Genomic DNA, 13,290 nt, shown 5'->3' on the forward strand with positions numbered 1-13,290 from the left:
AGCAGGTGTGCCCTCATCTTTGGCTTGCTTAATGCTCCGCAGATATTACAGCAATACTCCCCCAGGTATTTTTCTAAACTCTGTCTTCAGAAGATGAAGGTTCAGGATAGCATGACAGTGTATGATGAAAAAGAAATGTCTAACTGTTACACTTCAAAAAGTGTAGTCCACAAATTTTATTGTTGCTTTTAGTTAAGTGTCATTTTTGTACTGTGCTTTTGTGGCAATAATATAGCACTGAAAGACTCAGGCTTGGTGAAGTCTTGTGTACTGATGTGTTGAATAGTTTTTATGTAGCGATATTATTAATCACTGTTGTAAATTAAAGGCACACAGGGGAATGTAATGTCCAAATTAGTACTTTTTATTAGGGAGGGAGGGAAACTCAACCATAAATGTAAGATCGGTGGTATGGCCTGTGGAGGACTTCATGCTTTAACGTTATCTGCCAATTAAAGCATGTCAACATTTTGTAATAATCCTCGCAGTTTGGCAAATGTTCTGAGTTGCTTTTACATAGTAGGTATTTCTTATGGGTTTAATTCTTATATTTGATAGCAATCCTTTATGTCCATAGTTTTACAAACAATATTTGTTGTTGGGAATATTAATCAGCTTTGGCTAACTGTTGTTATTAAAAACGGTTGTTCTAAACTTACGAAAGATTAACATAATTTCTTAAAATATGTCTGAAATTACAGCTAATTTAACTGTCATTCTCTAAAATATAAAGTGTCCTGTAGGCCCTTCTCCTGTAGGGAGAAACTGTCAAGGTGGTGGGAGACTCATCTGCATTGAACTGGACTTCCAAAAATAGTCATTGCAGTCATTGTGCTTGACTATTGATGACTTTATATTACTGCTGACCCTGAAATTAGACCCAGCTCTGCTGTGGAATTTTGTAACCTTTATAATAACACCGAGAAGTCCTACAAATTAGGGCACGAGAACCACTGCGTAAAGCTTCTGCAGTCCTACAGAACTGCCCCAGCAATGAGACAAAGCCTTTCCTCTGGGACCCCTGCACAGCTCTGCCTCCGCAGCAGCACTGACCCCTGCTCTGCAGTTTTGGTTCACACTGGGGGAGAAAAGGGGCTTTTAAGTCTGGGGAAGGTACAGTATTTTCCCTGCAGTACCCAAAAATGGGGATGCTAACAGCACAGAGAATCTTGGGTTACTTTGTATTAGAGAACTCTGGTTCTGAGTATTTCAGTTTGTGCAGGAAGCCGATTGGGGATCATGCCACAAAACGCTATGCTTTGAAGGTAGCTGATTTTGGCTTATACCACAGTAAGGTGAATCTACTTGTGAACTCTAGATTAACACAACTTCAGCTGATCAAGTAGCAGCTGTCTGATAGAAGTTTCTAAAAGTTGTATCAGGTAATGCATGCTCCCTTTATTCCTCAGTCACACCGCAAGCAGCTCATTCTGAGCTGAGCTGCCAGCCTTAATCAGGAAAATACCGTAAATACATCCTTTCTTGCTCATATGTTGTCCTTTAAGATGTAGTCAATGTGTTGTGTTTTCTTAAAGCTTTAATTAAAGACCTTTCGAATGGCTCAGCATTTTTTTTCTTACGTTTGCATTAATGATCTGTGTCGTCGGCTTTAAAACATGTTTTTGGTATTAATTTGGTATTATTCATAAAATATAAAGAAAAAGTCTTGCAGGTCTTGCTCTCCTTTGCTTTCCTGACACTGTCTTCCTCTGGTTCTTCTTCAGCATCTCTTTAGGAAGGTCTTTGTTCCTACGCATTGATCTCCCTTCCCTCCATGTCTGTACTTCTGCTTCTCCTACCTCCCTTCCCATGTTCATTCCTACATGTTACTTTCATTTTATGATACGTTGTCCTAAATACTCACTTTGAACTCAATATGGTAAAAGCAGAACTTCTGCTGATAGCCTCCAACCCTCCACACTTCCCTGTGTTTCCTTCCAGTGCTGACAGTACTACTGTGTTCTTTTTACTTTGGGCTGCAGCCCTCATAAGGGGATGTTTATCTCCTGGACAACTGAGGGCTGAATCGTACAAATCCTTTCCCATATGAATAGCTTCAGTGTTCTGTGAAGAAATAGGCCATATGTAAGAAATAATTATGAGTATTGAGTTGGTCTTTGTCCAAATCCCAATGGAAAGTGGCTGCATAAGAAATTTCGGGGTAGTAACTGACAATCATTAATGTATTTGCCTGCAGCCTTGGCACGAAGACCAAGGACCGATTGAACCTGGACAATGGACTACCCTTTCATTTCTGGAAGTGTTCCTTCTTTCCAGAATACTGCCTGTGAAGTGTGGAGAGCTTCTCCCTTCTGGTCCTGGCCATCGACTGTGATTGATTGAGAAAGACTTAACATCTCCAGACATGTCAGTGAGGCATATTTGCAGGCACTGACTTACATAACTAAATAAAATTGTAGCTTTTTAGTGTCAGTGGCTAGTTAAATGAAAAAGTGATACAAATACAACATGTACAGTGCTAACTGAACAACACTGGAAGTCCTGCATTTATTCTTGGCTTCTGCACCCCAGACTGTGAAGCTGGCATGCAAGGAATGACTTTGGCATGCTGTGTAGAGGGAGCCTCTCCAGTCACTGTCACTGTTTGTGCACCATTAGCATTGCTGTATATACATGTACGTGGTTAAACTGTATGGAACACATTCAGTGGATCTAAAGCCCACATGGGCTTTTCTCTACACCTCTGCCATAGCTGCTTTTCCAGATATCCAGAAGAGTAGCTGGCAACTGCCGAAAAAGCTGGTTCAGCTCTCTCTAGTTGGCATTTTTTTATATTACAATTTCATCTGCAAAATACATTGTTGGGAATTACCAACTACTGACTGTCAGGAGTGTTTTATTAAGCCTCTGGATCTGCAAGGGTGCCTCAAGTCCTACTGAGAGGTTACTGAAGAAAGGGGGGGTGCTGAACTCTTTGCAACCACAAGAAATCAAAGCCTTTCATTATAACCAGCGTACATAGGATTTTTATTTCATTTAAATAGCTTGTTATTTTTATGTCTTGGTCCTTGAGAAAAATCAATGCTCAAGACCTTAAGGCTTCCTTACATTAAGAAAATAATGGACCGACCCTGTGAAATCAGTGGCACTAAGGTGTGTTCTGGAGCAGGTGCTAAGCACAGTTCACACTTCCTTGAATCCCACTCCTGCACTGTCCATGTCTGAGAAGTTCAGTTTAGGTACTGAATGATCATCAGATTTCTGCCTCTTTCTCACCTTCTTTACTAAGATATCCAGCAAGTAGAGAAAGGTTGCATGTCTGCTAATGCAGGGCATCTTTTGCAGAGGTCCTTCAGTGCAGGGACCTCACTATCTTCTGCGTAATGTGCAATGCCAACCTCAGTGACATTATTCAAGATAATGTCAGAAGCCTAGCAGAACAGTCATATAAGTTGAGGGAAGTTTTGGTGGTGTAGATATATCTGCTAATACGGTCTGAGGAAATACTATCGTTCTGGAAACAGCTGTTCTCTGTACTTCTACAATTCAGGTTACATGAAGAGAGATTGTTGTTGATGTCTCTTTGAACGCATCTGGAGATATATAGAATGCCTCAGATAGATGATCTACCTGGCTCTAGTTGTGTTCTTGTTATTACAACACTCCAGGAATTTCTGTTCTTCATGAGCCAAAAAGGGAGAACAATCCTTTGCTACATTTGCAGCACACAGCATAATGATTGTTCAGAACGTATTGTGTTTTTATTTTGTACTAGTTTATGTCCAGCATTTAACTAACAAGTCATTCCAGTATTTTAGTATTCTGTATTGAGTCTATCGTGGTAGGAATGGAGGAAATATACTATGCTTTTGTACATCTTTCTTCCATTTGCATATGTATTTCAGGATTCAAACAAATCTTGGAAATTCCTCTATTTAAAGAGTTGTTTAAACTTCCAAGGAGAAAATGGAGAAAAGATTTTTAATTACTATTATTGTAGTTTTTTAGAATTCTCATGAGGATGCAATGGGTCATAGGAAGTTTTCTTCCTGTTGGGTTAAAATAAGTAGTATGCATGCTGTTAGAGATCATGAATATTGCATCATCAACAATAATGGTACAGTGTGATTCTCATTCAGTTTAAATGAGCCCTTTTAAGACAGTCTTAAATTCACCTGTAATGGCTTCTATAGAAATGTTTCTGGTTTTGTAATGTAATATTGGCAATTCCTAACGCTGAATTATAATTTCCATTCTCAGGTGAGGAAGGCATTTTTCTCATTCTACTGGATGATTTTTAAAATTTTATCTGGGTTTTTATAAATCTTCAAGGCTACTGCCTGCAAGAACATTTCAAATCTGAACAAACGTGAGTGAACAGGAAAAGGTCACATCAATATGGAACTGCTTAAATTCCAGCTGTTGACAATCCATCAGGTTTGACCCATGCTGCTAGATTACAGCAGGATATGGTGTTGGGACATTTACAGGAATACATCCTCTTTCAAGCATGCATTTCCAGAGTGGATTGTTTCCATTACTGGAAACAAAATACTGGTTCTACTTTTAAACCTAATTCTTTATTCATATAAGAAAACTGTCAGAATTTTGATTAAGCCATATTTCAGATTTTTTTTGTGATTTTTTTTAAACTATTATATAATTGCACCAAAAAAGCAGTTATTTTTAATGTTTACTTACATTTTTAACACTCCTTTTGAAAAATGGTTGTTTTTTTAATGAAAGAAATTTGACTTAAAAGCAACCAAATAAACATTTTTCAAAAATGAAGAAATTCACTTCCTTTTTTCCCAAAACTGAATGACTGAAGAAAAACATTGCTTTGAGTTTGTTATGCCTTTTTTTCAGGGTAGGTCTTACTTCTATCAATGCAATGGGTTCAAGATTTAAATTAGTGAAATGCCAGCATAGAATATGTGCTTAAAATTGGTTTTAATGGCTGCTTTTCTAGGTCTTATGTCAGCAAGGTTACTCTTCTATTTTTAGTTGGGATTTATTTGCTAAGCCAAGGATTATTTCTCTTCCATTGTTGCCTCATCAGATCTGAAGAGAGACCATTCATCAACTTGGTCAGTATTCAATCGTAGTGGAAATTTGGATTTTCAGGTGCTATTCTGCATCCTTGATCCAGGTCAGAACCAAATCATTGGCAGGACAGATGATAGTGTTGGTGACTAAGTTTTGGTGATATGTTGTCATTAACTAATACTAATTTAATTTTTATCAAGATCTATCCCTTTCCCCTTTCTGAATGTGACTGTACAAACCCGAGCAGTATTTCAAACTATGAGATGTAAGGAGAGATGCGTGTGAATTGAAGGTTTTCATATGCAACAGTAGTTTGAAGTTGCCATACATTTTTTTCTTCTATTTTGTGATTTGCATGAAAGTATGCAAAGTGTGGTGCTGGGAGACAGTTCTTCAAGCATTGGCAGACTTGCAGAGTTCCTGACAAAAAACACATATTGGAGTGTACTTCAGCTTCACATGCATTGAGTAGTCATAGGCTTAAGCAAATTCCACAGCTACACAGTAGATGTGGCATACAGGTGTTGGACGGGTGCCACATGCTGATTCAGCTGTGTTACTCTTGTGTGCCTTCATTTTGGCGGCTTTTTTCTTTAGATGCTTATGAAAGGTTATAGCCCAGTGTGACACTGATGTATAAGTGAGCTTGTCTCATGTTTCTTCAGCAGTGTGGAAGCACTGTGGAAATGGAATTCACTGCTACTATTTTGCTTACACTTATGAGAAGGTATCACCTGTTACAAGAGACAAGATGAGACTGGCTGTGTCAGCACTTTGAGTAGCATCTGAGTGAAAGAATATAACAACTATGACAAGCTGAAGCAGATGTCGTCTGTTTTATTTGGAGAGTAGGTAGAAGGTCATTGTTGTAATGATTCCACAATGTGACTACAAGCAGTGGGGCCCTGGAGAAGGCAGGACCTTTTCTATATGCTTCCTTTGTTTTCTCTTGAGCTTTCTAAACCATTTGTCTTGATTAAGTCTGTGTCAATCAACACACAGAGTGCTATCCACACTTGTTAACATGCATATAAGGATGGGACTCCCAAAGACCATAAAACATGGGGGAAGCAATGCCCCTTGAGAGATTCAGCTAGCCAAAAGCAAGAACACGAAGCACTTTTTTTTAAGAATTTCAGAACTATCATGCTTTCCTGGGAGGATACCAGTCTTCGCATTGAATGGCCGTACTGGATGACATATAATGTCTGTATGGCCAATATCCCTACTCTGAAACTTGCCAGTCAAGTAGCAGAAGTTACTTAGGTAAAGCGTATCAGAAACTCAGTAAGAGCAAATCTTGCCACAGTGCCCAAAGTATTCACCTATTTCTGACAATCAGCGTAGAGACTTTTTGTCGGTAATTTAAGGGCATTAGTCCACCTATGCAGTCATTGCACATAGTTCTGGGTTCTGTCAACAGAATGGCTGCCACTTACTTTGCTTGACACTGTTGTCTAGTAAGTCATTTTCCATATGTAGATACTGTCAGGCTACTTAGGTACCTAATTTAGTATCACAGGAGGTGAAGTTGGTGCTTGTCAAGCTGTGTTAAGTAGGCAGGGTAAATTCCAACACTAACATGAAATGTTTTTTTTCCCCAGTTATCTCTCCACTGACCTAGGTAAGCAACATTCAGCAAATCAACAGTTTCTGAAATAGGTTTGAAGGTACGACACCTGCTGCAGTGATGCCTTGTTGTGTATAGAACAGGCAGTTGCCCTGGATAGTTGTACATGCTGAATTAAGTGAATGCACAACGAAAAAGCTTAATTTTTTTTCTTCTGGGATGTGAGGTTATTATCATGAGAGCATGCTCCATGAAGTCCCTGAATTCCTCCCATTTCTCTGTGAGAAGGTTTTACTTTCTTCTATGAATACTTTTGGTATTCAGAAGCTGATGTCTGAACTAGATGTGTGAAGATTGAGGCTGCACGTAGCTGTATGACTGCAATGTGCATGTGGCCATGGGATTGGCATGTGCAGTACTGGTTAGGGACAAGTATTTCCAGGTATCTGCTCCACTGCGTTGTTCTCTGTTTGCATCTGGCTCTTGGTGGCCCCAGCTGGTATGACAGCTATTGAATTGGTCTTAGCTGAATGGGTCAGGCATGGCAACAGGTGCTGTTCCCAGTTGGTGGTTGGGAGCTTGTACGTACTTGTGGTTTGGAGCCTAATAACCTTTGCGAAGTATTAGCTTCAGGGTTATGACATGTGTGATGTTTGAGCAAAGATAAACTGCATGGGTGTGTTTGATGTGAGGGCTCTGGCAGCAGCTACTTGACAGACCATTGACTTAACTCCCTGCCTCCCCCACCAAAGAAAGAATCTCTTGCAAGCAGGTGATTCCGAGTTGAGGTTGTTGAGTGGGAAATTCTGGTGCAGCTTCACTTGAATATTGACTGTACCTCCATATTGCATCACTTTTATTGACAGGTCACACCCATGTTGTGGCTGTTTAAATTCTAAATGACCCTTAGAATCAATCTGTGTTCATCCTTTAGTGTAGAGGTAATTTTACTGATGTTCTGATTTTTATGACTGTGGACTATCCCAAGAGGCTTACAGTAAGATTTCCTTTCTTGTCAAATCCATTTTTGCTCTAGTGTTTGGGAGCTTTCTGTCTCTGTGGTCTATTGCTGTGATACACAATGAGCACCTAAAGAAGCCAGATGGGACTCTTGGCCTTGGGAACCCTGAGCTGATGAAGCTCTTTGAGCTGTTTCAGACAATGAATGAGCTACCAGTCATAAGAATCTCTCCCATGTTATTTGATACCCACAAAACTCTGGGGTGGCTTACTTCTGTTACTTGGAAAGTCTGTCCAGTGGCAAAATTATCTAGAAATATTCTTAAAGTGAGGGAACAAGTGGCTTAAATTACTATCAAAGGCAACCAAAGGAGTCCCAGTGTAACGAGCATGCATTTTCTCTTACATCATTGTGATTTTCCTTGACTACAAGCACAGTTACATGATTGGAATGCAACACAGATGTACCAGGATGCTGCAAAAGTATCTTAGTTCAATGATGTGTTGAGATGCTAACTTTTCAAGATTAAGTACTATACCCTTAACACACCAAAGCAATCAGTCATGTGCAAAACAGAGCTGTTCCGAAAGATGATGGCATTTAACACAGTCCTATTGCAGTTTTCTTAATGTATTGGAGCACGTTGCCAGGTGAGGTAGCCAGCTGAGAATCTGACCTATTATTTTCATGGGAAGGAAACTGTGGGGGATAACCTTCTCACTGTACACTAAAGAAAAGGTGTTTATTGGCATTAGTTTTAGTATTGTGGTACTTCTTATAGAGTTCAAAAAGCTCCTGATAAGATCTATATGTATTCTGTTACCAGCTCTTCCATGTTGCCTATATCCTTATCAAGTTTGCAAATTCTCCTCGTCCAGATCTCTGGATCTTAGAAAGATCAGTGGACTTTGGAAGAACTTACACTCCCTGGCAATTTTTTGCTCGTGAGTATCAATCCTTTCATCACTGCTCTTTTGTGGACAGGTTTCTTCAATCATTTGCCCAGTAGCAGGAAAATCAGACCATAGGGCTCGCTAAAGATTTCAACTGCAGTGAAGACAGTGAACATCAAATACATTTCTCTTGTCTTAGTTATCCACAATAAATCAGTGACAAGAGTGTAACTAAAAATGACTATGATATTTTGAAAGTGTAACTCAGCACATGAATATTTTTCAGTCTGGGAATTTTTGTTTTGTTTGTCTTGGTTTTGGGGTATGTCAGAACTACAGTGTCCTTCATCCCATGGGACCCTGGAGTAACTTGCAAAAATCAAAGTGAATTACAAATGCAAAATCTTGGAGTACATATATAGCTTTTTTTTATGGTGATATGAGAAATATTGTGCCATGTCTTGTCAGGCACCACTGAACTGCTTAGGACAAGAAATTATTTGTTTTTAGGAATTTCCATTTTTTTGTGCTGAGTGATGCAATCACTGTTATTATTCAGTTACAGGGGAGAATTTACTTGAAAGCACAGGGGATACTTCTTCGTTAATTTAAATTAGAATGATAGTGTTTATTTTCACATATAAAAATAATTTTGTTCTTACTTGACTAGACTCCAAAGCAGATTGCTTGGAGCACTTTGGAAAGGAAGCTAATCTTCCAGTGAGGAGGGACAGCGATGTCCTTTGCACCACAGAGTACTCTCGCATCCTGCCTCTTGAAAATGGAGAGGTAAGTGCTTTTAGGAAAGTAACATGTAATGCTGGAAGCAAACAGCATTGGTTTCGGAAATTTACTGTTTCAATAAAAACCTAGAACTGGAAGTAATTTTTCAGCTATGACTGCTTGAATCTACATTAATAAGTCCGTAACCAAGCACTTAAGTAGCTGTTGAGATTTTTGGAGGTGAGCTGGCTCCTCCTAACTTTCAGCGTTCCCTGTGAGGGTAGGGGCTGCTCAGAGCCACCTGTGTTGATTTTTATCATGATTTAGGTACCTCACTTTAGCCATATGCATTTGAAGGTGTTGACCGCATTTTCTGAACACTTCCAATGTACATAGCAGAACTTACTGCATCAGAATTGCTCGTAGGAGTAAAGGCTGTAGAAACAGATATTTACCATTCAATAATAAGTAGCTGTTTAAGAAAAGAATATATAAAATGCTACACATTTATAATATAATACATGTGTTTGGAGAACATTGCTCTGATTTTAGCCGTTGTTCCTTGCTAGGCAGAACTGTGGCTTGTGTTATTTGAATGAATGTTAAACTCCAGGCTGTGCTGATGGCTCCTGCTGACATTCTCCTGTTAGGCCTGATGTGGTTAGAATCCAGATCCGAAGTCCTCAAGAGTTATCCAGAGTTTTGAGCATATGGACCTGGGGTTGTAGTTTCATATTACAGAATTTGTTTATTAACATATCTGTAAAATTTTCCTAATAAAATATTGTAAAGAATAATTTCCACAGAATAAAACTGCTGGTGACAGCCCCTATTACCTGCTGTGTGACTTTTCCTAAAGGAACGCTGCTGCAGTCAGAACCGTCACCATTCCCTTGTTATGTGTTTCAGAGTATAGGAGCCGATTGAAAATAGAAATCTGGTCATTTATAAATAAATGAAAGTCTCTTACTCAGTCCTGTACATGCACACTGGATTGTTAATTTAATAGAGATTCATGATTGCTGGGCTGCTGGCATCTGTTTCTTTAAAAAATAAAAAAGTACCAGAGCCCTTGTTTTGAAAGTCAGATAAACCTGCTTTAATGTGGGGGGATTTTCTAAAGCAACACTGTGTACTTTCTTCCAAAAGACCATTAATATGCTCCCAGGCACTGGACCTGGTAACAATAATATTTTCCAGGAATGTTTGTGCCTTAACCCAAAAATAAATGTGCTTTGGGAAAGAGCCAAAACCTCATGTTTTTACTCAGGCAAAACTCCCATTGACACTATCAACTGTTAATATAACTATTTGCAACTATTCTTATTGTTTTTCCTACTAAAACACGTACTTTTTGTGTGTTATAGAGGCACTTTTTTTTGTGATGTGCCATATGGGTAATGAGAATTCAAGAGGGTCCAAGACTAACAACACTATTTTTCCCAGTGTCCTGGCTTCAGTATGAAATATGTAGTTGTTACTGCAAATATGCTCAGAAATGATAGTAAGTTTTTGGATTCTTTTATTAATGTTGCTCTGTGCCACTACTGACATTTGTAGCTGATATATTTTAACAAAAAATGTGCTTACTTCTTTGTTAGATTGTAGTATCTTTGGTAAATGGCCGCCCAGGAGCAAAAAACTTCACTTATTCGTCTAGTCTTCGAGAGTTCACAAAAGCAACAAACATCCGCTTTCATTTTCTCAGAACTAATACGCTTCTTGGACACTTGATATCAAAAGCTCAACGAGACCCCACTGTAACCCGTAGAGTAAGTACTGTTTTCACCGAGATAGACTCAACAATCCTGCTGAGCATGTTAAGAGACCAAACATGATATGAATGTTTTAAGTTTGCAACATCCTAACAATCAAAATTTACAGTGACCCACCTTTAAATCCCCATATTTTCTCTAGGTTTGCTTGAGACAAGAAGGTAACTGGGTCAGTACAGATTTATGGAGGGGAAGTAATGATTAATGATTTTGTAACAGACCGTCTTCTTTCCCTGTTTTCAAATATGGAAGGAAGTTGGGTGCATCATGGGAGCTATAATGAGCCAAAGCGGAAATCTTCTGAACTATCTTATGCAGAACTGGGGAACTAAATCTTTTCAGCTTTATTTGACACTACTTTCCTTATTTATTCAAAGAAAGATTTTCAGGAAACAGTACCTAAGTTTCTGAGGGAGCAGGAATCAAAGGGTGTACTCGAAAATTACTATCTTTCCACAAATAGTTTGAGATGTCTAGGTATTTTCAGTGGATTTGGGGCTCTCCAAGAGCTTGAAAGCCAAAGTCCCACTCCCATTCAGTGGGGAAATTTAAGGAAATTCAGTTCCCTCAAGGGAACATGGCATAGAAATTCATATACTTAGAGAGATTGCAGACTTCATATTGTATTGTTATTTTTAACCTTTTCATTTAAAATGAAGATTCGGTAACAATTGGAGGAAACCTTGGGGTGAGGCACTGCACAAATGTGTGTGAGGGTTTCTGCATCAAAAAACATAAAACTATTCCAGTTACTTGATAGCACTCCCAGTGAGTACTGTTATTGTCTTGAGTGAATTTTAAGATGTTGCTCACAGGCAGATGTAAAGGCAGCATTTAGTTTGCTTGGCAAGCAGCACAGCTTTATTGTAAGGAACTTCTGATGTTATCATAGCCATGGGATGTAGGATAGATGAATAAAATGTCAAGTGCTTTATTAAATTGTTTAAAAGAGAGCACAAGTTTTTATTGTAGAGACCTTCCAAGTCTAGGAAATAGTTAATATTCTTAAAGAGAATCTTTGTGTTAAACTTCTTATAGAAACAGATGAAAACCAGACCAGTTCTGTTCTCCTATCCAAGTAACTGCCTGGCTTCCCCTGTTAATGGTTTGAGTTCATGACACACTCAATTATATAGAGTATGTTTTATGTCTACACTGTGACAGTTTGGCCTATTAATTGTTTTGGCCTATAGCTAATTTGACTTATTACTGACCAGTGACAGTACAGTTACTGTTAGTAGTAAAGCATAGCCCTGCAAAGCTGTATAAAACTATAGACTGGGTTGTGAAGACTCTTCTATCAAAAACAACTGTCAAATATGTTGGTGAGAGTCACAGTGATCCTTTCTAGCTGTGCTGAAAACACTGAAAGATTTTCCTTGAAAGTTTTTACTTGGAAGTTTTACTTAAAGTGTGAAAATGGTATGCACAGTTAGAAATGAATGTGTATATTTGAGTAGAGATAGTTGAGAAGGCAAAAAATATTTCCTAGTCTGTATATCCCACCTACTGTTCTCCACCTGTGGTAGAGCAAAGAACTACTTGGAAAAGCTCTCTGCCTTGGGGAAGCATCTCATCTGTGCCAGCCAACTCCACCTACATAAAAGTAGAGAGTGTATATGCAACTGAAGTGAATCACAGAATGGTTGAGGTTGGAAGGAACCTCTGGTGGTCCTTAGATCCAACCCTCGCTGCTCAAGCAGGGCTACCTAGAGCCGGTTGACCAATACCATGTCCAGACGGCTTTTGAGTATCTTCAAGGAGGAAGACTTCACAACCTCTCTGGGCAACCTGTGTCAGTGCTCGGTCACCCTCACAGTGAAAAAGTGTTTCCTGATGTTCAGAGGGAACCTCCTGTGTTTCAGTGTGTGCCCATTGCCTCTGGTCCTGTCACTGGGTACCAGTGAGAAGAGCCTGGCTCTGTCCTCCTTGCACCCTCCCTTTGGGTATTTATATGCATTGATAAGTTCCCCCCTGAGCCCTCTCCAGGCTGAACAGTCCCAGCTCTCTTGACCTTTCCTCATAGGAGATATGCTCCAGTCCCTTCATTATATTTGTGGCCCTTTGCTGGACTCTCTCCAGTACATTAATATCTCCCTTGTACTGGGGAGCCCAGAATTGGAACCAATACTCCAGGTGTGGCCTCACCAGTGCTGAGTAGAGGGGAAGGATCACCACTGAGAGAGTCTGTGTATACCACTTAGAGGGGATGTAATGTGGATAGAGTGAGCGCAGGAGATGTACCTGCATAACGTTCTGACCCTTTTTCTCTTCATCCTCCAGTGACATTAAATCTGCCTCTTTAGTTTTTCTGGGGGTTCACAGAGATAAAGATTTACAATCATCTCTCTGTTCTGC

General features: G+C 39.3%; 1 protein-coding gene across 1 annotated transcript in view; it reads left to right on the forward strand.

Moving 5' to 3' along the window:
- The window catches only part of LAMA3 (laminin subunit alpha 3), a 124,412-nt gene that overhangs the window by 12,593 nt on the left and 98,529 nt on the right, over positions 1-13,290 (forward strand). Inside the window, exons 3-5 of the mRNA XM_052787573.1 lie at positions 8,368-8,485; positions 9,105-9,223; positions 10,759-10,929. Of these exons, the coding sequence (XP_052643533.1) occupies positions 8,368-8,485; positions 9,105-9,223; positions 10,759-10,929 (408 nt within the window). The remainder of the gene's footprint in view (positions 1-8,367; positions 8,486-9,104; positions 9,224-10,758; positions 10,930-13,290) is intronic.

Source organism: Harpia harpyja, chromosome 5 (genome assembly GCF_026419915.1).
Source record: "Harpia harpyja isolate bHarHar1 chromosome 5, bHarHar1 primary haplotype, whole genome shotgun sequence".
Lineage (NCBI taxonomy): Eukaryota > Metazoa > Chordata > Aves > Accipitriformes > Accipitridae > Harpia > Harpia harpyja.